This window comes from Vanderwaltozyma polyspora, genomic scaffold, assembly GCF_000150035.1.
Source record: "Vanderwaltozyma polyspora DSM 70294 KpolScaffold507 genomic scaffold, whole genome shotgun sequence".
Taxonomy (NCBI): domain Eukaryota; kingdom Fungi; phylum Ascomycota; class Saccharomycetes; order Saccharomycetales; family Saccharomycetaceae; genus Vanderwaltozyma; species Vanderwaltozyma polyspora.
In genome coordinates this window covers 5,208-30,670 of record NW_001834630.1, presented here as the reverse complement: position 1 = coordinate 30,670, position 25,463 = coordinate 5,208, and the positions used below count along the sequence as shown (strand labels likewise).

General features: G+C 42.7%; 2 protein-coding genes across 2 annotated transcripts; both read left to right on the top strand.

Moving 5' to 3' along the window:
• Positions 1-133: 133 nt before the first annotated feature.
• Kpol_507p2 (beta strand repeat-containing protein) lies at positions 134-24,634 on the top strand (the record flags this gene model as incomplete). The annotated part of the gene is made up of 1 exon (XM_001643648.1): positions 134-24,634. The coding sequence occupies one exon, from the start codon at positions 134-136 to the stop codon at positions 24,632-24,634; it is 24,501 nt and encodes an 8,166-aa protein (XP_001643698.1).
• A 31-nt stretch (positions 24,635-24,665) lies between these two features.
• Kpol_507p1 (uncharacterized protein) lies at positions 24,666-25,193 on the top strand (the record flags this gene model as incomplete). The annotated part of the gene is made up of 1 exon (XM_001643647.1): positions 24,666-25,193. The coding sequence occupies one exon, from the start codon at positions 24,666-24,668 to the stop codon at positions 25,191-25,193; it is 528 nt and encodes a 175-aa protein (XP_001643697.1).
• Positions 25,194-25,463: the final 270 nt, after the last annotated feature.

Genomic DNA, 25,463 nt, shown 5'->3' with positions numbered 1-25,463 from the left:
AAAAATCGTTAGGAATACTATTAAAATAATATATAAGATAAAATACTAAAAAAACACTGAAAATAACGTTTAAATATACCGATATTTTATATTAAAATATTAAGATTTCTAAAAGAAAATACTATTGTTCAAAATGATAGTGAAATGGGCGTCAATGCCGATCATACTTATATTCCTATCGAATCTAGCCAGTGTTTGTTTCGCTGATGAATATCATGTAACATCGTCTGAAATAAATGGATGGGATAGAAACTATGCAACTACATATTCTACAAGTATTTCACTTAGTTCTAAATTATTTTTCTTTACAACTACGATTACGTGGTATTTTATACATACTCCTATCTACTCAACATCAACTACTGTCACTCAATTTACCTCGGGCTTGAAATCTATATCTACTATAGTTTTAATTGGGACTACCCAAGGTGAGGACGGTTATGATACACTAGAGACGAGTACATATATTCTATATCCTATGTTAACTACTTTAAAAACAATTTCAACTGTAAGTACCTTTCCAGGTTTCATTACCTCTACCTATTCTACTGAATATAGTATATCAACCGGAGAAGATGGTTCCACCACAACTGAAATAATATATTATATTAAAATACCAAATGGATTATATCTTTCTACAACAACGGAAGGATGGACAGGTGCGTATTTTGTTACACATGCTACCTCGATCGTGACAACTTTAGGTTTCGATAATATATTAACAACGGGAACCGTGTATTATGTTTATAGTTCAAGAAATGAAGGGTCTTCAATAACAATACCATGGACACAAACTTATACTACATATTATTCAACCTCCATATCGTATGATGTTCTATTAGGTGTAACTCTAGGTACCACAACTTATTATTATATCCACATACCATCAAACGTGATTTCAAAAACCACCACTAATTTTGGTAATATATCATTTACGAAAACAGTTTCTACTGGTGTTGCTACTTTTACTGATATTGATGGAAATGTAACAACAGAATATCTATTCTACGTTGTAACCCCTCAACGTTCTGTAATTACCAGTATTACCTTTGAAGGTGATATAGGTGGCACTGTTATTTCGACATTCGAGACCTTTGTCAGCACCACTACAAATGATAATGGTAATGAGACAACCTTTACTACGTTTTACATTATAATCCCTACCGCTTTATTCCATACGACAACAACTGCTCCTTGGACAGGATACTATAAGGTTACTTACTCTAAAGACCTAACTACAGTGGTAAATGATGGAATGAAAACTACTAAAACAATATTTTACGTAGAGACTCCATTCTCCTGGGGTAAGTACATAACTCATCCATGGACAGGAAGTTATACTACATACACTCAAAGCGGCTATACAATAGCGTTTGGGTTTTGGTTTATATTTTTCGGTCTTTGGCCTTTTCCACGGTTTATCTTGTCAACACCAATAAGAGAAAAATCATTTACCAGTTATACAAGTGCCTGGAATAATTCTTTAACGTCTACATCGGTTAGAACAAGACTTGTTATTGGTTTTGATGACGAAACAACTACTGAAACAATATATTACATTTTAACGCCTGCACCTACTACTTCAACGACCACTTACTTCCAGGGCTCATATTCTGGATCAGATACTACTACGTTTTTAACAGCAACTACAAAAATTGGGGACAAATTTGACTTTACATGGGAAATCCTATATTATGTTTCTCTACCTATTAACAAAGCCAAATCAACTACACTCATACCCTGGACTGGTTCATATGTTACGACAAAATCAATATTGAAGGAAACAATTACTGATGATCTTGGAATCATTTCAACCATCACAATATATTTCATTAATACTCCCTCTTTAACACCTTCCCTTAAATATGTACCATGGACAGGACTATTTACGTCAACAATTCAAACAACTAATATTACTGCATTCGAGTATAAAAGTGGACTTCTCGCATTATGGACCCTTACAGTTATCGTAATTGAAACACCCATTAGGAAAAAAATAGAGTATGAAGAGACTTTTTGGACAGAAACTTATTCCACTACTTATTCTACGGATATTATCACTTCTACAGATTATTTAGGAAATGAGACCACTGAGACGATTTTTTATGTGTATACACCTGAAAGGGTGAGCTACATTACACAAGTTTTCCCGATGTCTGGTACTTTTGACTTCACAACGTTTTCTACTATTGTTTCTAAAATATACGGCGAGGATGGAGTTGAAACCACAGAGACAATTTATTATGTTGGTATACCGACTGCTGTTGGAGTTACTACAATATTTTCTTCATGGACAAATAATTATATTTCTATATTTTCAACTTCAATTTACGAGCGGCTATTCAAAAAGTCAACAATTTATTATATAGCAACCCCAATCGATACAGGAGAGATCTCATATGTACCTTGGGCCGGTGATTATACTTCAACTTTTTACACTACTGTTATTACCACTTTTGGTTATTCGGGGACTTTTCTTGGTGAGTGGACTAAAACTGTCTACTTGGTTGAAACTCCCACTTGGGTTGACACCATAACAAGTTTTAGTCCGTGGGAAAAAAAATATACTGAAACTTACTCAACTGTTGTAACAACTGAAAAAGATGATGATGGAAACTTCAGCACAAAAATCATATATTTTGTAAGAACACCATATCGAGCTACAACAACTGTTTCTACTACTGGTTGGAGTTTTAATCAAATTCGAGCCTTTTCAACAACATACTCAATTTTTACGGGCTCTGATGGCTTTGAATCAACTCTGATAATTTACTTAGTTGGGACACCTTCACATAATTATAAAAGTACAAGCTATCAAGGTTGGTCTAACAATTCAACATTAACATTTTCTACCATAATATCTACTTATTCCAATAGTAATAACTTTATTGTTACAGAAACTGTGTATATAGTTAAGACACCTTTAAGATACTTAACAACTACAAGTTATAAGATTATCTCTAATATATCTAAAAGATCCACATATGCTACTTCGATAGTAATATTTTCCGGTACTGACAAAAATGAGACTACGGAAACTATCTACTTTGTCCAACAACCAAAGATTACCTCCCAAACCACCACCTTCAGATATTGGAAAAATTCAAATACATTTACGTATTCGACACTGGTAACAATTACGGTCGATAAAGAGGGAAATTTAATTAATGAGACAGTGTATTTTGTAATTGCACCAATTCAAAATATAATAAAAACAAGTTACCAGGTTTGGAATAAAGAGACTACAACATATTCTACTGAAATTAGAATAATTACAGACTCAGTTGGTGGCAAAACAGCAGAAACCATCTATTATGTTAAAATACCAATTATAACCTCTACAAAAACAATATTTTCAGAATGGAAAAAGAAAGAATTTTCTACATACTCAACTAAACAAACTATAATTACCAATGACCAAGGAATAGAGATAATGGAATCAATATTCTATGTATACAAGCCGAATATCAATATATCCACTACAAGTTTCATAATTGCCGATGTCAGTAACCCTTTAACTTTCACCCGTGTTATTACTTTTGAAGGTTCTGATGGATTTGAAACAACGAAAACTTTATACGTGATAAAAACACGGCAAATTACTTCGTTTACATCAAACTTTTTTATATCAAATTCATCAAATTTTACATCCAATACTGGTGCTGAACAAGATTCAACATTGAGCTTACAATCGGAATTATTAAGTTCCTACTTTAACAGCAGTTTTGACACAACAGAAAGTTATCATGAAAGCTATTCAATTATGCCAAACTATTCAAATCCAACCCTTTCAATGAATGACTCTCAAGTGACCCTTGATATTTCTAATGAAACCACACAAAATTCAACAACATCATACATTAGTAAAAAATCAACGAAGAAATCCAATTTTCCAGAAAATGAAACATCAAATATTATAATAAATTCTACCATAGAGTTAAATAATAATCAAACTTACTCTAGCCTACAATATTCAAAAACTGAAACAAAACATAATAATACCGAGACTAACCTATCTACTACAAACAACAACACATATCAAGAAACAAGAAATTTACAGGAAACCCAAACAACCAAACAACCAATCGATCCAATTCCAAACACAGAAAGTAAAAAATCTATACAACCAACAGCGATCGATACTTCAAATTACCATAAATCCAAAATAGAAACTTCAGATATCTCATCGTTGACAGGATTACCATCTCCTATCACCACGACTTTCACTTCTGGTAGTCACACCGAAACCGATGTTGTCTCCTTCTACACTACTACTGATGCTGAAGGAAACACTGTCACAACATCAACGGTCTCATCGTTGACAGGATTACCATCTCCTATCACCACGACTTTTACTTCTGGTAGTCACACCGAAACCGATGTTGTCTCCTTCTACACTACTACTGATGCTGAAGGAAACACTGTCACAACATCAACGGTCTCATCGCTGACAGGATTACCATCTCCTATCACCACCACTATAACTTCTGGTAGTCACACCGAAACCGATGTTGTCTCCTTCTACACTACTACTGATGCTGAAGGAAACACTGTAACAACATCAACGGTCTCATCGCTGACAGGATTACCATCTCCTATCACCACGACTTTCACTTCTGGTAGTCACACCGAAACCGATGTTGTCTCCTTCTACACTACTACTGATGCTGAAGGAAACACTGTAACAACATCAACGGTCTCATCGCTAACAGGATTACCATCTCCTATCACCACCACTATAACTTCTGGTAGTCACACCGAAACCGATGTTGTCTCCTTCTACACTACTACTGATGCTGAAGGAAACACTGTCACAACATCAACGGTCTCATCGCTGACAGGATTACCATCTCCTATCACCACGACTTTCACTTCTGGTAGTCACACCGAAACCGATGTTGTCTCCTTCTACACTACTACTGATGCTGAAGGAAACACTGTCACAACATCAACGGTCTCATCGCTAACAGGATTACCATCTCCTATCACCACCACTATAACTTCTGGTAGTCACACCGAAACCGATGTTGTCTCCTTCTACACTACTACTGATGCTGAAGGAAACACTGTCACAACATCAACGGTCTCATCGCTGACAGGATTACCATCTCCTATCACCACCACTATAACTTCTGGTAGTCACACCGAAACCGATGTTGTCTCCTTCTACACTACTACTGATGCTGAAGGAAACACTGTCACAACATCAACGGTCTCATCGTTGACAGGATTAGCATCTCCTATCACCACGACTTTTACTTCTGGTAGTCACACCGAAACCGATGTTGTCTCCTTCTACACTACTACTGATGCTGAAGGAAACACTGTCACAACATCAACGGTCTCATCGCTGACAGGATTACCATCTCCTATCACCACGACTTTCACTTCTGGTAGTCACACCGAAACCGATGTTGTCTCCTTCTACACTACTACTGATGCTGAAGGAAACACTGTAACAACATCAACGGTCTCATCGTTGACAGGATTACCATCTCCTATCACCACGACTTTTACTTCTGGTAGTCACACCGAAACCGATGTTGTCTCCTTCTACACTACTACTGATGCTGAAGGAAACACTGTCACAACATCAACGGTCTCATCGTTGACAGGATTAGCATCTCCTATCACCACGACTTTCACTTCTGGTAGTCACACCGAAACCGATGTTGTCTCCTTCTACACTACTACTGATGCTGAAGGAAACACTGTAACAACATCAACGGTCTCATCGTTGACAGGATTACCATCTCCTATCACCACGACTTTTACTTCTGGTAGTCACACCGAAACCGATGTTGTCTCCTTCTACACTACTACTGATGCTGAAGGAAACACTGTCACAACATCAACGGTCTCATCGTTGACAGGATTAGCATCTCCTATCACCACGACTTTCACTTCTGGTAGTCACACCGAAACCGATGTTGTCTCCTTCTACACTACTACTGATGCTGAAGGAAACACTGTAACAACATCAACGGTCTCATCGTTGACAGGATTACCATCTCCTATCACCACGACTTTTACTTCTGGTAGTCACACCGAAACCGATGTTGTCTCCTTCTACACTACTACTGATGCTGAAGGAAACACTGTCACAACATCAACGGTCTCATCGTTGACAGGATTACCATCTCCTATCACCACGACTTTTACTTCTGGTAGTCACACCGAAACCGATGTTGTCTCCTTCTACACTACTACTGATGCTGAAGGAAACACTGTCACAACATCAACGGTCTCATCGTTGACAGGATTACCATCTCCTATCACCACGACTTTCACTTCTGGTAGTCACACCGAAACCGATGTTGTCTCCTTCTACACTACTACTGATGCTGAAGGAAACACTGTAACAACATCAACGGTCTCATCGTTGACAGGATTACCATCTCCTATCACCACCACTATAACTTCTGGTAGTCACACCGAAACCGATGTTGTCTCCTTCTACACTACTACTGATGCTGAAGGAAACACTGTCACAACATCAACGGTCTCATCGCTGACAGGATTACCATCTCCTATCACCACGACTTTCACTTCTGGTAGTCACACCGAAACCGATGTTGTCTCCTTCTACACTACTACTGATGCTGAAGGAAACACTGTAACAACATCAACGGTCTCATCGTTGACAGGATTACCATCTCCTATCACCACGACTTTCACTTCTGGTAGTCACACCGAAACCGATGTTGTCTCCTTCTACACTACTACTGATGCTGAAGGAAACACTGTCACAACATCAACGGTCTCATCGCTGACAGGATTACCATCTCCTATCACCACCACTATAACTTCTGGTAGTCACACCGAAACCGATGTTGTCTCCTTCTACACTACTACTGATGCTGAAGGAAACACTGTCACAACATCAACGGTCTCATCGTTGACAGGATTACCATCTCCTATCACCACGACTTTTACTTCTGGTAGTCACACCGAAACCGATGTTGTCTCCTTCTACACTACTACTGATGCTGAAGGAAACACTGTCACAACATCAACGGTCTCATCGTTGACAGGATTACCATCTCCTATCACCACCACTATAACTTCTGGTAGTCACACCGAAACCGATGTTGTCTCCTTCTACACTACTACTGATGCTGAAGGAAACACTGTCACAACATCAACGGTCTCATCGTTGACAGGATTAGCATCTCCTATCACCACGACTTTCACTTCTGGTAGTCACACCGAAACCGATGTTGTCTCCTTCTACACTACTACTGATGCTGAAGGAAACACTGTAACAACATCAACGGTCTCATCGTTGACAGGATTACCATCTCCTATCACCACGACTTTTACTTCTGGTAGTCACACCGAAACCGATGTTGTCTCCTTCTACACTACTACTGATGCTGAAGGAAACACTGTCACAACATCAACGGTCTCATCGTTGACAGGATTACCATCTCCTATCACCACGACTTTTACTTCTGGTAGTCACACCGAAACCGATGTTGTCTCCTTCTACACTACTACTGATGCTGAAGGAAACACTGTCACAACATCAACGGTCTCATCGTTGACAGGATTACCATCTCCTATCACCACGACTTTCACTTCTGGTAGTCACACCGAAACCGATGTTGTCTCCTTCTACACTACTACTGATGCTGAAGGAAACACTGTAACAACATCAACGGTCTCATCGTTGACAGGATTACCATCTCCTATCACCACCACTATAACTTCTGGTAGTCACACCGAAACCGATGTTGTCTCCTTCTACACTACTACTGATGCTGAAGGAAACACTGTCACAACATCAACGGTCTCATCGTTGACAGGATTACCATCTCCTATCACCACGACTTTCACTTCTGGTAGTCACACCGAAACCGATGTTGTCTCCTTCTACACTACTACTGATGCTGAAGGAAACACTGTCACAACATCAACGGTCTCATCGTTGACAGGATTACCATCTCCTATCACCACCACTATAACTTCTGGTAGTCACACCGAAACCGATGTTGTCTCCTTCTACACTACTACTGATGCTGAAGGAAACACTGTCACAACATCAACGGTCTCATCGTTGACAGGATTAGCATCTCCTATCACCACGACTTTCACTTCTGGTAGTCACACCGAAACCGATGTTGTCTCCTTCTACACTACTACTGATGCTGAAGGAAACACTGTCACAACATCAACGGTCTCATCGTTGACAGGATTACCATCTCCTATCACCACGACTTTTACTTCTGGTAGTCACACCGAAACCGATGTTGTCTCCTTCTACACTACTACTGATGCTGAAGGAAACACTGTCACAACATCAACGGTCTCATCGTTGACAGGATTAGCATCTCCTATCACCACGACTTTCACTTCTGGTAGTCACACCGAAACCGATGTTGTCTCCTTCTACACTACTACTGATGCTGAAGGAAACACTGTCACAACATCAACGGTCTCATCGCTAACAGGATTACCATCTCCTATCACCACCACTATAACTTCTGGTAGTCACACCGAAACCGATGTTGTCTCCTTCTACACTACTACTGATGCTGAAGGAAACACTGTCACAACATCAACGGTCTCATCGCTGACAGGATTACCATCTCCTATCACCACGACTTTCACTTCTGGTAGTCACACCGAAACCGATGTTGTCTCCTTCTACACTACTACTGATGCTGAAGGAAACACTGTAACAACATCAACGGTCTCATCGTTGACAGGATTACCATCTCCTATCACCACGACTTTTACTTCTGGTAGTCACACCGAAACCGATGTTGTCTCCTTCTACACTACTACTGATGCTGAAGGAAACACTGTCACAACATCAACGGTCTCATCGTTGACAGGATTAGCATCTCCTATCACCACGACTTTCACTTCTGGTAGTCACACCGAAACCGATGTTGTCTCCTTCTACACTACTACTGATGCTGAAGGAAACACTGTCACAACATCAACGGTCTCATCGTTGACAGGATTACCATCTCCTATCACCACGACTTTTACTTCTGGTAGTCACACCGAAACCGATGTTGTCTCCTTCTACACTACTACTGATGCTGAAGGAAACACTGTCACAACATCAACGGTCTCATCGTTGACAGGATTACCATCTCCTATCACCACCACTATAACTTCTGGTAGTCACACCGAAACCGATGTTGTCTCCTTCTACACTACTACTGATGCTGAAGGAAACACTGTCACAACATCAACGGTCTCATCGCTGACAGGATTACCATCTCCTATCACCACGACTTTCACTTCTGGTAGTCACACCGAAACCGATGTTGTCTCCTTCTACACTACTACTGATGCTGAAGGAAACACTGTCACAACATCAACGGTCTCATCGTTGACAGGATTACCATCTCCTATCACCACGACTTTTACTTCTGGTAGTCACACCGAAACCGATGTTGTCTCCTTCTACACTACTACTGATGCTGAAGGAAACACTGTCACAACATCAACGGTCTCATCGTTGACAGGATTACCATCTCCTATCACCACCACTATAACTTCTGGTAGTCACACCGAAACCGATGTTGTCTCCTTCTACACTACTACTGATGCTGAAGGAAACACTGTCACAACATCAACGGTCTCATCGTTGACAGGATTAGCATCTCCTATCACCACGACTTTCACTTCTGGTAGTCACACCGAAACCGATGTTGTCTCCTTCTACACTACTACTGATGCTGAAGGAAACACTGTCACAACATCAACGGTCTCATCGCTAACAGGATTACCATCTCCTATCACCACCACTATAACTTCTGGTAGTCACACCGAAACCGATGTTGTCTCCTTCTACACTACTACTGATGCTGAAGGAAACACTGTCACAACATCAACGGTCTCATCGCTGACAGGATTACCATCTCCTATCACCACGACTTTCACTTCTGGTAGTCACACCGAAACCGATGTTGTCTCCTTCTACACTACTACTGATGCTGAAGGAAACACTGTCACAACATCAACGGTCTCATCGTTGACAGGATTACCATCTCCTATCACCACCACTATAACTTCTGGTAGTCACACCGAAACCGATGTTGTCTCCTTCTACACTACTACTGATGCTGAAGGAAACACTGTCACAACATCAACGGTCTCATCGCTGACAGGATTACCATCTCCTATCACCACGACTTTCACTTCTGGTAGTCACACCGAAACCGATGTTGTCTCCTTCTACACTACTACTGATGCTGAAGGAAACACTGTCACAACATCAACGGTCTCATCGCTAACAGGATTACCATCTCCTATCACCACCACTATAACTTCTGGTAGTCACACCGAAACCGATGTTGTCTCCTTCTACACTACTACTGATGCTGAAGGAAACACTGTAACAACATCAACGGTCTCATCGTTGACAGGATTACCATCTCCTATCACCACCACTATAACTTCTGGTAGTCACACCGAAACCGATGTTGTCTCCTTCTACACTACTACTGATGCTGAAGGAAACACTGTCACAACATCAACGGTCTCATCGCTGACAGGATTACCATCTCCTATCACCACGACTTTCACTTCTGGTAGTCACACCGAAACCGATGTTGTCTCCTTCTACACTACTACTGATGCTGAAGGAAACACTGTCACAACATCAACGGTCTCATCGTTGACAGGATTACCATCTCCTATCACCACGACTTTTACTTCTGGTAGTCACACCGAAACCGATGTTGTCTCCTTCTACACTACTACTGATGCTGAAGGAAACACTGTCACAACATCAACGGTCTCATCGTTGACAGGATTACCATCTCCTATCACCACCACTATAACTTCTGGTAGTCACACCGAAACCGATGTTGTCTCCTTCTACACTACTACTGATGCTGAAGGAAACACTGTCACAACATCAACGGTCTCATCGTTGACAGGATTAGCATCTCCTATCACCACGACTTTCACTTCTGGTAGTCACACCGAAACCGATGTTGTCTCCTTCTACACTACTACTGATGCTGAAGGAAACACTGTCACAACATCAACGGTCTCATCGCTAACAGGATTACCATCTCCTATCACCACCACTATAACTTCTGGTAGTCACACCGAAACCGATGTTGTCTCCTTCTACACTACTACTGATGCTGAAGGAAACACTGTCACAACATCAACGGTCTCATCGCTGACAGGATTACCATCTCCTATCACCACGACTTTCACTTCTGGTAGTCACACCGAAACCGATGTTGTCTCCTTCTACACTACTACTGATGCTGAAGGAAACACTGTCACAACATCAACGGTCTCATCGCTAACAGGATTACCATCTCCTATCACCACCACTATAACTTCTGGTAGTCACACCGAAACCGATGTTGTCTCCTTCTACACTACTACTGATGCTGAAGGAAACACTGTCACAACATCAACGGTCTCATCGTTGACAGGATTACCATCTCCTATCACCACGACTTTTACTTCTGGTAGTCACACCGAAACCGATGTTGTCTCCTTCTACACTACTACTGATGCTGAAGGAAACACTGTCACAACATCAACGGTCTCATCGTTGACAGGATTACCATCTCCTATCACCACCACTATAACTTCTGGTAGTCACACCGAAACCGATGTTGTCTCCTTCTACACTACTACTGATGCTGAAGGAAACACTGTCACAACATCAACGGTCTCATCGCTGACAGGATTACCATCTCCTATCACCACGACTTTCACTTCTGGTAGTCACACCGAAACCGATGTTGTCTCCTTCTACACTACTACTGATGCTGAAGGAAACACTGTCACAACATCAACGGTCTCATCGTTGACAGGATTAGCATCTCCTATCACCACGACTTTCACTTCTGGTAGTCACACCGAAACCGATGTTGTCTCCTTCTACACTACTACTGATGCTGAAGGAAACACTGTCACAACATCAACGGTCTCATCGTTGACAGGATTAGCATCTCCTATCACCACCACTATAACTTCTGGTAGTCACACCGAAACCGATGTTGTCTCCTTCTACACTACTACTGATGCTGAAGGAAACACTGTCACAACATCAACGGTCTCATCGTTGACAGGATTAGCATCTCCTATCACCACGACTTTCACTTCTGGTAGTCACACCGAAACCGATGTTGTCTCCTTCTACACTACTACTGATGCTGAAGGAAACACTGTCACAACATCAACGGTCTCATCGTTGACAGGATTACCATCTCCTATCACCACGACTTTTACTTCTGGTAGTCACACCGAAACCGATGTTGTCTCCTTCTACACTACTACTGATGCTGAAGGAAACACTGTCACAACATCAACGGTCTCATCGTTGACAGGATTAGCATCTCCTATCACCACGACTTTCACTTCTGGTAGTCACACCGAAACCGATGTTGTCTCCTTCTACACTACTACTGATGCTGAAGGAAACACTGTCACAACATCAACGGTCTCATCGCTAACAGGATTACCATCTCCTATCACCACCACTATAACTTCTGGTAGTCACACCGAAACCGATGTTGTCTCCTTCTACACTACTACTGATGCTGAAGGAAACACTGTAACAACATCAACGGTCTCATCGTTGACAGGATTACCATCTCCTATCACCACCACTATAACTTCTGGTAGTCACACCGAAACCGATGTTGTCTCCTTCTACACTACTACTGATGCTGAAGGAAACACTGTCACAACATCAACGGTCTCATCGTTGACAGGATTACCATCTCCTATCACCACGACTTTTACTTCTGGTAGTCACACCGAAACCGATGTTGTCTCCTTCTACACTACTACTGATGCTGAAGGAAACACTGTCACAACATCAACGGTCTCATCGTTGACAGGATTACCATCTCCTATCACCACGACTTTTACTTCTGGTAGTCACACCGAAACCGATGTTGTCTCCTTCTACACTACTACTGATGCTGAAGGAAACACTGTCACAACATCAACGGTCTCATCGTTGACAGGATTAGCATCTCCTATCACCACCACTATAACTTCTGGTAGTCACACCGAAACCGATGTTGTCTCCTTCTACACTACTACTGATGCTGAAGGAAACACTGTCACAACATCAACGGTCTCATCGTTGACAGGATTAGCATCTCCTATCACCACGACTTTCACTTCTGGTAGTCACACCGAAACCGATGTTGTCTCCTTCTACACTACTACTGATGCTGAAGGAAACACTGTCACAACATCAACGGTCTCATCGTTGACAGGATTACCATCTCCTATCACCACGACTTTTACTTCTGGTAGTCACACCGAAACCGATGTTGTCTCCTTCTACACTACTACTGATGCTGAAGGAAACACTGTCACAACATCAACGGTCTCATCGTTGACAGGATTACCATCTCCTATCACCACGACTTTTACTTCTGGTAGTCACACCGAAACCGATGTTGTCTCCTTCTACACTACTACTGATGCTGAAGGAAACACTGTCACAACATCAACGGTCTCATCGTTGACAGGATTACCATCTCCTATCACCACCACTATAACTTCTGGTAGTCACACCGAAACCGATGTTGTCTCCTTCTACACTACTACTGATGCTGAAGGAAACACTGTAACAACATCAACGGTCTCATCGTTGACAGGATTACCATCTCCTATCACCACGACTTTTACTTCTGGTAGTCACACCGAAACCGATGTTGTCTCCTTCTACACTACTACTGATGCTGAAGGAAACACTGTCACAACATCAACGGTCTCATCGTTGACAGGATTACCATCTCCTATCACCACCACTATAACTTCTGGTAGTCACACCGAAACCGATGTTGTCTCCTTCTACACTACTACTGATGCTGAAGGAAACACTGTCACAACATCAACGGTCTCATCGTTGACAGGATTAGCATCTCCTATCACCACGACTTTCACTTCTGGTAGTCACACCGAAACCGATGTTGTCTCCTTCTACACTACTACTGATGCTGAAGGAAACACTGTCACAACATCAACGGTCTCATCGTTGACAGGATTAGCATCTCCTATCACCACCACTATAACTTCTGGTAGTCACACCGAAACCGATGTTGTCTCCTTCTACACTACTACTGATGCTGAAGGAAACACTGTCACAACATCAACGGTCTCATCGTTGACAGGATTACCATCTCCTATCACCACGACTTTTACTTCTGGTAGTCACACCGAAACCGATGTTGTCTCCTTCTACACTACTACTGATGCTGAAGGAAACACTGTCACAACATCAACGGTCTCATCGTTGACAGGATTAGCATCTCCTATCACCACGACTTTCACTTCTGGTAGTCACACCGAAACCGATGTTGTCTCCTTCTACACTACTACTGATGCTGAAGGAAACACTGTCACAACATCAACGGTCTCATCGCTGACAGGATTACCATCTCCTATCACCACGACTTTCACTTCTGGTAGTCACACCGAAACCGATGTTGTCTCCTTCTACACTACTACTGATGCTGAAGGAAACACTGTAACAACATCAACGGTCTCATCGTTGACAGGATTACCATCTCCTATCACCACGACTTTTACTTCTGGTAGTCACACCGAAACCGATGTTGTCTCCTTCTACACTACTACTGATGCTGAAGGAAACACTGTCACAACATCAACGGTCTCATCGTTGACAGGATTAGCATCTCCTATCACCACGACTTTCACTTCTGGTAGTCACACCGAAACCGATGTTGTCTCCTTCTACACTACTACTGATGCTGAAGGAAACACTGTCACAACATCAACGGTCTCATCGTTGACAGGATTACCATCTCCTATCACCACGACTTTTACTTCTGGTAGTCACACCGAAACCGATGTTGTCTCCTTCTACACTACTACTGATGCTGAAGGAAACACTGTCACAACATCAACGGTCTCATCGTTGACAGGATTACCATCTCCTATCACCACGACTTTTACTTCTGGTAGTCACACCGAAACCGATGTTGTCTCCTTCTACACTACTACTGATGCTGAAGGAAACACTGTCACAACATCAACGGTCTCATCGTTGACAGGATTACCATCTCCTATCACCACCACTATAACTTCTGGTAGTCACACCGAAACCGATGTTGTCTCCTTCTACACTACTACTGATGCTGAAGGAAACACTGTCACAACATCAACGGTCTCATCGTTGACAGGATTAGCATCTCCTATCACCACGACTTTCACTTCTGGTAGTCACACCGAAACCGATGTTGTCTCCTTCTACACTACTACTGATGCTGAAGGAAACACTGTCACAACATCAACGGTCTCATCGTTGACAGGATTAGCATCTCCTATCACCACGACTTTCACTTCTGGTAGTCACACCGAAACCGATGTTGTCTCCTTCTACACTACTACTGATGCTGAAGGAAACACTGTCACAACATCAACGGTCTCATCGTTGACAGGATTACCATCTCCTATCACCACGACTTTTACTTCTGGTAGTCACACCGAAACCGATGTTGTCTCCTTCTACACTACTACTGATGCTGAAGGAAACACTGTCACAACATCAACGGTCTCATCGTTGACAGGATTACCATCTCCTATCACCACGACTTTCACTTCTGGTAGTCACACCGAAACCGATGTTGTCTCCTTCTACACTACTACTGATGCTGAAGGAAACACTGTAACAACATCAACGGTCTCATCGTTGACAGGATTACCATCTCCTATCACCACGACTTTTACTTCTGGTAGTCACACCGAAACCGATGTTGTCTCCTTCTACACTACTACTGATGCTGAAGGAAACACTGTCACAACATCAACGGCCTCATCGTTGACAGGATTAGCATCTCCTATCACCACGACTTTCACTTCTGGTAGTCACACCGAAACCGATGTTGTCTCCTTCTACACTACTACTGATGCTGAAGGAAACACTGTCACAACATCAACGGTCTCATCGCTGACAGGATTAGCATCTCCTATCACCACGACTTTCACTTCTGGTAGTCACACCGAAACCGATGTTGTCTCCTTCTACACTACTACTGATGCTGAAGGAAACACTGTAACAACATCAACGGTCTCATCGCTGACAGGATTACCATCTCCTATCACCACGACTTTCACTTCTGGTAGTCACACCGAAACCGATGTTGTCTCCTTCTACACTACTACTGATGCTGAAGGAAACACTGTCACAACATCAACGGTCTCATCGTTGACAGGATTAGCATCTCCTATCACCACGACTTTTACTTCTGGTAGTCACACCGAAACCGATGTTGTCTCCTTCTACACTACTACTGATGCTGAAGGAAACACTGTCACAACATCAACGGTCTCATCGTTGACAGGATTAGCATCTCCTATCACCACGACTTTCACTTCTGGTAGTCACACCGAAACCGATGTTGTCTCCTTCTACACTACTACTGATGCTGAAGGAAACACTGTCACAACATCAACGGTCTCATCGTTGACAGGATTAGCATCTCCTATCACCACGACTTTTACTTCTGGTAGTCACACCGAAACCGATGTTGTCTCCTTCTACACTACTACTGATGCTGAAGGAAACACTGTCACAACATCAACGGTCTCATCGCTGACAGGATTACCATCTCCTATCACCACGACTTTCACTTCTGGTAGTCACACCGAAACCGATGTTGTCTCCTTCTACACTACTACTGATGCTGAAGGAAACACTGTCACAACATCAACGGTCTCATCGCTGACAGGATTACCATCTCCTATCACCACGACTTTTACTTCTGGTAGTCACACCGAAACCGATGTTGTCTCCTTCTACACTACTACTGATGCTGAAGGAAACACTGTCACAACATCAACGGCCTCATCGTTGACAGGATTAGCATCTCCTATCACCACGACTTTCACTTCTGGTAGTCACACCGAAACCGATGTTGTCTCCTTCTACACTACTACTGATGCTGAAGGAAACACTGTCACAACATCAACGGTCTCATCGCTAACAGGATTAGCATCTCCTATCACCACCACTATAACTTCTGGTAGTCACACCGAAACCGATGTTGTCTCCTTCTACACTACTACTGATGCTGAAGGAAACACTGTCACAACATCAACGGTCTCATCGCTGACAGGATTAGCATCTCCTATCACCACGACTTTCACTTCTGGTAGTCACACCGAAACCGATGTTGTCTCCTTCTACACTACTACTGATGCTGAAGGAAACACTGTAACAACATCAACGGTCTCATCGTTGACAGGATTACCATCTCCTATCACCACGACTTTTACTTCTGGTAGTCACACCGAAACCGATGTTGTCTCCTTCTACACTACTACTGATGCTGAAGGAAACACTGTCACAACATCAACGGTCTCATCGTTGACAGGATTACCATCTCCTATCACCACGACTTTCACTTCTGGTAGTCACACCGAAACCGATGTTGTCTCCTTCTACACTACTACTGATGCTGAAGGAAACACTGTCACAACATCAACGGTCTCATCGTTGACAGGATTAGCATCTCCTATCACCACCACTATAACTTCTGGTAGTCACACCGAAACCGATGTTGTCTCCTTCTACACTACTACTGATGCTGAAGGAAACACTGTCACAACATCAACGGTCTCATCGTTGACAGGATTAGCATCTCCTATCACCACGACTTTCACTTCTGGTAGTCACACCGAAACCGATGTTGTCTCCTTCTACACTACTACTGATGCTGAAGGAAACACTGTCACAACATCAACGGTCTCATCGCTGACAGGATTACCATCTCCTATCACCACGACTTTCACTTCTGGTAGTCACACCGAAACCGATGTTGTCTCCTTCTACACTACTACTGATGCTGAAGGAAACACTGTCACAACATCAACGGTCTCATCGTTGACAGGATTAGCATCTCCTATCACCACGACTTTCACTTCTGGTAGTCACACCGAAACCGATGTTGTCTCCTTCTACACTACTACTGATGCTGAAGGAAACACTGTCACAACATCAACGGTCTCATCGTTGACAGGATTAGCATCTCCTATCACCACGACTTTCACTTCTGGTAGTCACACCGAAACCGATGTTGTCTCCTTCTACACTACTACTGATGCTGAAGGAAACACTGTCACAACATCAACGGTCTCATCGTTGACAGGATTACCATCTCCTATCACCACCACTATAACTTCTGGTAGTCACACCGAAACCGATGTTGTCTCCTTCTACACTACTACTGATGCTGAAGGAAACACTGTCACAACATCAACGGTCTCATCGTTGACAGGATTAGCATCTCCTATCACCACGACTTTCACTTCTGGTAGTCACACCGAAACCGATGTTGTCTCCTTCTACACTACTACTGATGCTGAAGGAAACACTGTCACAACATCAACGGTCTCATCGTTGACAGGATTACCATCTCCTATCACCACCACTATAACTTCTGGTAGTCACACCGAAACCGATGTTGTCTCCTTCTACACTACTACTGATGCTGAAGGAAACACTGTCACAACATCAACGGTCTCATCGCTGACAGGATTACCATCTCCTATCACCACGACTTTCACTTCTGGTAGTCACACCGAAACCGATGTTGTCTCCTTCTACACTACTACTGATGCTGAAGGAAACACTGTAACAACATCAACGGTCTCATCGTTGACAGGATTACCATCTCCTATCACCACGACTTTTACTTCTGGTAGTCACACCGAAACCGATGTTGTCTCCTTCTACACTACTACTGATGCTGAAGGAAACACTGTCACAACATCAACGGTCTCATCGTTGACAGGATTAGCATCTCCTATCACCACGACTTTCACTTCTGGTAGTCACACCGAAACCGATGTTGTCTCCTTCTACACTACTACTGATGCTGAAGGAAACACTGTCACAACATCAACGGTCTCATCGTTGACAGGATTACCATCTCCTATCACCACGACTTTTACTTCTGGTAGTCACACCGAAACCGATGTTGTCTCCTTCTACACTACTACTGATGCTGAAGGAAACACTGTCACAACATCAACGGTCTCATCGTTGACAGGATTAGCATCTCCTATCACCACGACTTTCACTTCTGGTAGTCACACCGAAACCGATGTTGTCTCCTTCTACACTACTACTGATGCTGAAGGAAACACTGTCACAACATCAACGGTCTCATCGCTAACAGGATTACCATCTCCTATCACCACCACTATAACTTCTGGTAGTCACACCGAAACCGATGTTGTCTCCTTCTACACTACTACTGATGCTGAAGGAAACACTGTCACAACATCAACGGTCTCATCGCTGACAGGATTACCATCTCCTATCACCACGACTTTCACTTCTGGTAGTCACACCGAAACCGATGTTGTCTCCTTCTACACTACTACTGATGCTGAAGGAAACACTGTAACAACATCAACGGTCTCATCGTTGACAGGATTACCATCTCCTATCACCACGACTTTTACTTCTGGTAGTCACACCGAAACCGATGTTGTCTCCTTCTACACTACTACTGATGCTGAAGGAAACACTGTCACAACATCAACGGTCTCATCGTTGACAGGATTAGCATCTCCTATCACCACGACTTTCACTTCTGGTAGTCACACCGAAACCGATGTTGTCTCCTTCTACACTACTACTGATGCTGAAGGAAACACTGTCACAACATCAACGGTCTCATCGCTGACAGGATTACCATCTCCTATCACCACGACTTTCACTTCTGGTAGTCACACCGAAACCGATGTTGTCTCCTTCTACACTACTACTGATGCTGAAGGAAACACTGTAACAACATCAACGGTCTCATCGTTGACAGGATTACCATCTCCTATCACCACGACTTTTACTTCTGGTAGTCACACCGAAACCGATGTTGTCTCCTTCTACACTACTACTGATGCTGAAGGAAACACTGTCACAACATCAACGGTCTCATCGTTGACAGGATTAGCATCTCCTATCACCACGACTTTCACTTCTGGTAGTCACACCGAAACCGATGTTGTCTCCTTCTACACTACTACTGATGCTGAAGGAAACACTGTCACAACATCAACGGTCTCATCGTTGACAGGATTACCATCTCCTATCACCACGACTTTTACTTCTGGTAGTCACACCGAAACCGATGTTGTCTCCTTCTACACTACTACTGATGCTGAAGGAAACACTGTCACAACATCAACGGTCTCATCGTTGACAGGATTACCATCTCCTATCACCACGACTTTTACTTCTGGTAGTCACACCGAAACCGATGTTGTCTCCTTCTACACTACTACTGATGCTGAAGGAAACACTGTCACAACATCAACGGTCTCATCGTTGACAGGATTACCATCTCCTATCACCACCACTATAACTTCTGGTAGTCACACCGAAACCGATGTTGTCTCCTTCTACACTACTACTGATGCTGAAGGAAACACTGTAACAACATCAACGGTCTCATCGTTGACAGGATTACCATCTCCTATCACCACGACTTTTACTTCTGGTAGTCACACCGAAACCGATGTTGTCTCCTTCTACACTACTACTGATGCTGAAGGAAACACTGTCACAACATCAACGGTCTCATCGTTGACAGGATTACCATCTCCTATCACCACCACTATAACTTCTGGTAGTCACACCGAAACCGATGTTGTCTCCTTCTACACTACTACTGATGCTGAAGGAAACACTGTCACAACATCAACGGTCTCATCGTTGACAGGATTAGCATCTCCTATCACCACGACTTTCACTTCTGGTAGTCACACCGAAACCGATGTTGTCTCCTTCTACACTACTACTGATGCTGAAGGAAACACTGTCACAACATCAACGGTCTCATCGTTGACAGGATTAGCATCTCCTATCACCACCACTATAACTTCTGGTAGTCACACCGAAACCGATGTTGTCTCCTTCTACACTACTACTGATGCTGAAGGAAACACTGTCACAACATCAACGGTCTCATCGTTGACAGGATTACCATCTCCTATCACCACGACTTTTACTTCTGGTAGTCACACCGAAACCGATGTTGTCTCCTTCTACACTACTACTGATGCTGAAGGAAACACTGTCACAACATCAACGGTCTCATCGTTGACAGGATTACCATCTCCTATCACCACGACTTTCACTTCTGGTAGTCACACCGAAACCGATGTTGTCTCCTTCTACACTACTACTGATGCTGAAGGAAACACTGTAACAACATCAACGGTCTCATCGTTGACAGGATTACCATCTCCTATCACCACCACTATAACTTCTGGTAGTCACACCGAAACCGATGTTGTCTCCTTCTACACTACTACTGATGCTGAAGGAAACACTGTCACAACATCAACGGTCTCATCGCTGACAGGATTACCATCTCCTATCACCACGACTTTCACTTCTGGTAGTCACACCGAAACCGATGTTGTCTCCTTCTACACTACTACTGATGCTGAAGGAAACACTGTCACAACATCAACGGTCTCATCGTTGACAGGATTACCATCTCCTATCACCACCACTATAACTTCTGGTAGTCACACCGAAACCGATGTTGTCTCCTTCTACACTACTACTGATGCTGAAGGAAACACTGTCACAACATCAACGGTCTCATCGTTGACAGGATTAGCATCTCCTATCACCACGACTTTCACTTCTGGTAGTCACACCGAAACCGATGTTGTCTCCTTCTACACTACTACTGATGCTGAAGGAAACACTGTCACAACATCAACGGTCTCATCGCTGACAGGATTACCATCTCCTATCACCACCACTATAACTTCTGGTAGTCACACCGAAACCGATGTTGTCTCCTTCTACACTACTACTGATGCTGAAGGAAACACTGTCACAACATCAACGGTCTCATCGTTGACAGGATTAGCATCTCCTATCACCACGACTTTCACTTCTGGTAGTCACACCGAAACCGATGTTGTCTCCTTCTACACTACTACTGATGCTGAAGGAAACACTGTAACAACATCAACGGTCTCATCGTTGACAGGATTACCATCTCCTATCACCACGACTTTTACTTCTGGTAGTCACACCGAAACCGATGTTGTCTCCTTCTACACTACTACTGATGCTGAAGGAAACACTGTCACAACATCAACGGTCTCATCGTTGACAGGATTAGCATCTCCTATCACCACGACTTTCACTTCTGGTAGTCACACCGAAACCGATGTTGTCTCCTTCTACACTACTACTGATGCTGAAGGAAACACTGTAACAACATCAACGGTCTCATCGTTGACAGGATTACCATCTCCTATCACCACGACTTTTACTTCTGGTAGTCACACCGAAACCGATGTTGTCTCCTTCTACACTACTACTGATGCTGAAGGAAACACTGTCACAACATCAACGGTCTCATCGTTGACAGGATTACCATCTCCTATCACCACCACTATAACTTCTGGTAGTCACACCGAAACCGATGTTGTCTCCTTCTACACTACTACTGATGCTGAAGGAAACACTGTCACAACATCAACGGTCTCATCGTTGACAGGATTAGCATCTCCTATCACCACCACTATAACTTCTGGTAGTCACACCGAAACCGATGTTGTCTCCTTCTACACTACTACTGATGCTGAAGGAAACACTGTCACAACATCAACGGTCTCATCGTTGACAGGATTACCATCTCCTATCACCACGACTTTTACTTCTGGTAGTCACACCGAAACCGATGTTGTCTCCTTCTACACTACTACTGATGCTGAAGGAAACACTGTCACAACATCAACGGTCTCATCGTTGACAGGATTAGCATCTCCTATCACCACGACTTTCACTTCTGGTAGTCACACCGAAACCGATGTTGTCTCCTTCTACACTACTACTGATGCTGAAGGAAACACTGTCACAACATCAACGGTCTCATCGTTGACAGGATTACCATCTCCTATCACCACCACTATAACTTCTGGTAGTCACACCGAAACCGATGTTGTCTCCTTCTACACTACTACTGATGCTGAAGGAAACACTGTCACAACATCAACGGTCTCATCGTTGACAGGATTAGCATCTCCTATCACCACGACTTTCACTTCTGGTAGTCACACCGAAACCGATGTTGTCTCCTTCTACACTACTACTGATGCTGAAGGAAACACTGTCACAACATCAACGGTCTCATCGTTGACAGGATTACCATCTCCTATCACCACCACTATAACTTCTGGTAGTCACACCGAAACCGATGTTGTCTCCTTCTACACTACTACTGATGCTGAAGGAAACACTGTCACAACATCAACGGTCTCATCGCTGACAGGATTACCATCTCCTATCACCACCACTATAACTTCTGGTAGTCACACCGAAACCGATGTTGTCTCCTTCTACACTACTACTGATGCTGAAGGAAACACTGTCACAACATCAACGGTCTCATCGTTGACAGGATTACCATCTCCTATCACCACGACTTTCACTTCTGGTAGTCACACCGAAACCGATGTTGTCTCCTTCTACACTACTACTGATGCTGAAGGAAACACTGTCACAACATCAACGGTCTCATCGTTGACAGGATTACCATCTCCTATCACCACGACTTTCACTTCTGGTAGTCACACCGAAACCGATGTTGTCTCCTTCTACACTACTACTGATGCTGAAGGAAACACTGTCACAACATCAACGGCCTCATCGTTGACAGGATTAGCATCTCCTATCACCACGACTTTTACTTCTGGTAGTCACACCGAAACCGATGTTGTCTCCTTCTACACTACTACTGATGCTGAAGGAAACACTGTCACAACATCAACGGTCTCATCGTTGACAGGATTACCATCTCCTATCACCACCACTATAACTTCTGGTAGTCACACCGAAACCGATGTTGTCTCCTTCTACACTACTACTGATGCTGAAGGAAACACTGTCACAACATCAACGGTCTCATCGTTGACAGGATTACCATCACCTATCACCACCACTATAACTTCTGGTAGTCACACCGAAACCGATGTTGTCTCCTTCTACACTACTACTGATGCTGAAGGAAACACTGTCACAACATCAACGGTCTCATCGTTGACAGGATTACCATCTCCTATCACCACCACTATAACTTCTGGTAGTCACACCGAAACCGATGTTGTCTCCTTCTACACTACTACTGATGCTGAAGGAAACACTGTCACAACATCAACGGTCTCATCGCTGACAGGATTACCATCTCCTATCACCACCACTATAACTTCTGGTAGTCACACCGAAGCCGATGTTGTTTTTTTTGTTAGTAAGTCTTCGTTGAGTTCGTTATATTTGGTGAATTCTGGTTTTAGTGCTGATGTTGATGTCACGGAGAATTGGAAGTCGGGTTCAGATAACGGAGTTTCGGAATCATATATTTCTTCCGAGTATCATTCAATTTTTGTTTATCAGAATTCATCTATTGGAGGTTCTAGTATCGGATCTGTGCATGTATCCGAAGCTGCCACGATAAGTATCAACTCCACTCCAATTACAATCTGTTCATATTTTGTTGTTCATAAAACTCAATCATTTTCTATAAATGCTGATATAAGGCAGTCTTCAAGAGAATCAGACTCGGAAAGTTCTTCATATGCAAATTTAGAGTTAAAGTCATGCGATAATTTCAACCCCTAAAGATAATTCAACAGTCAGTAGTTTAATTTCAATGCATCCTTCAAGTGAAACTGCTACTCATATTATTACAACTGACTCTGCAGGTCACACAACTGTGATAACCTCACCAGTTCCAACATCTTCTGTTGCTAGTGAAACTGCTAAACCAACAGATAACACTGTTACCCATATCACCACCACCGACTCTGCAGGTCACACAACTGTGATAACCTCACCAGTTCCAACATCTTCTGTTGCTAGTGAAACTGCTAAACCAACAGATAACACTGTTACCCATATCACCACCACCGACTCTGCAGGTCACACAACTGTTATAACATCATCTGTTCCAAATTCTAATACACAAAGTGTAACTACATTAGTTCCATCAGGTAGCTATATGTCGACTGTATCTTCAGATTTGAATACTTCTGTCACTGATGATATCACATCATCTGGATCTAATCCATCTGCTAATGTAGGTATCTCATCTTCTTATGAAGGTGCTGGTGTATCAAATAAGATAAGCAATTCCTTATCCGGTTTGATTGGTATGATTGTTTTGGCAATTTTGGTTTAGTCAATTTCTAATTTATAACTACAGTTTTTAGTTCGTTAATTTATTCAAATATTGTATAAATAATCAAGACAATATATATTATTTGTGTTATTTTATTAAAGTTAAATTTAGAGAAGAAGCTGTTCTTCAGCAGATCCATATTAAAATACTGTTCTTGTTTTATTAGATGAAATGTTTATGCTATATAAAGGGATATTTTATTATTTTAATGAGACTATTCCTACCGTCTATCTAATATTTATTTAATACTGTATAATATAATAAAAAGAT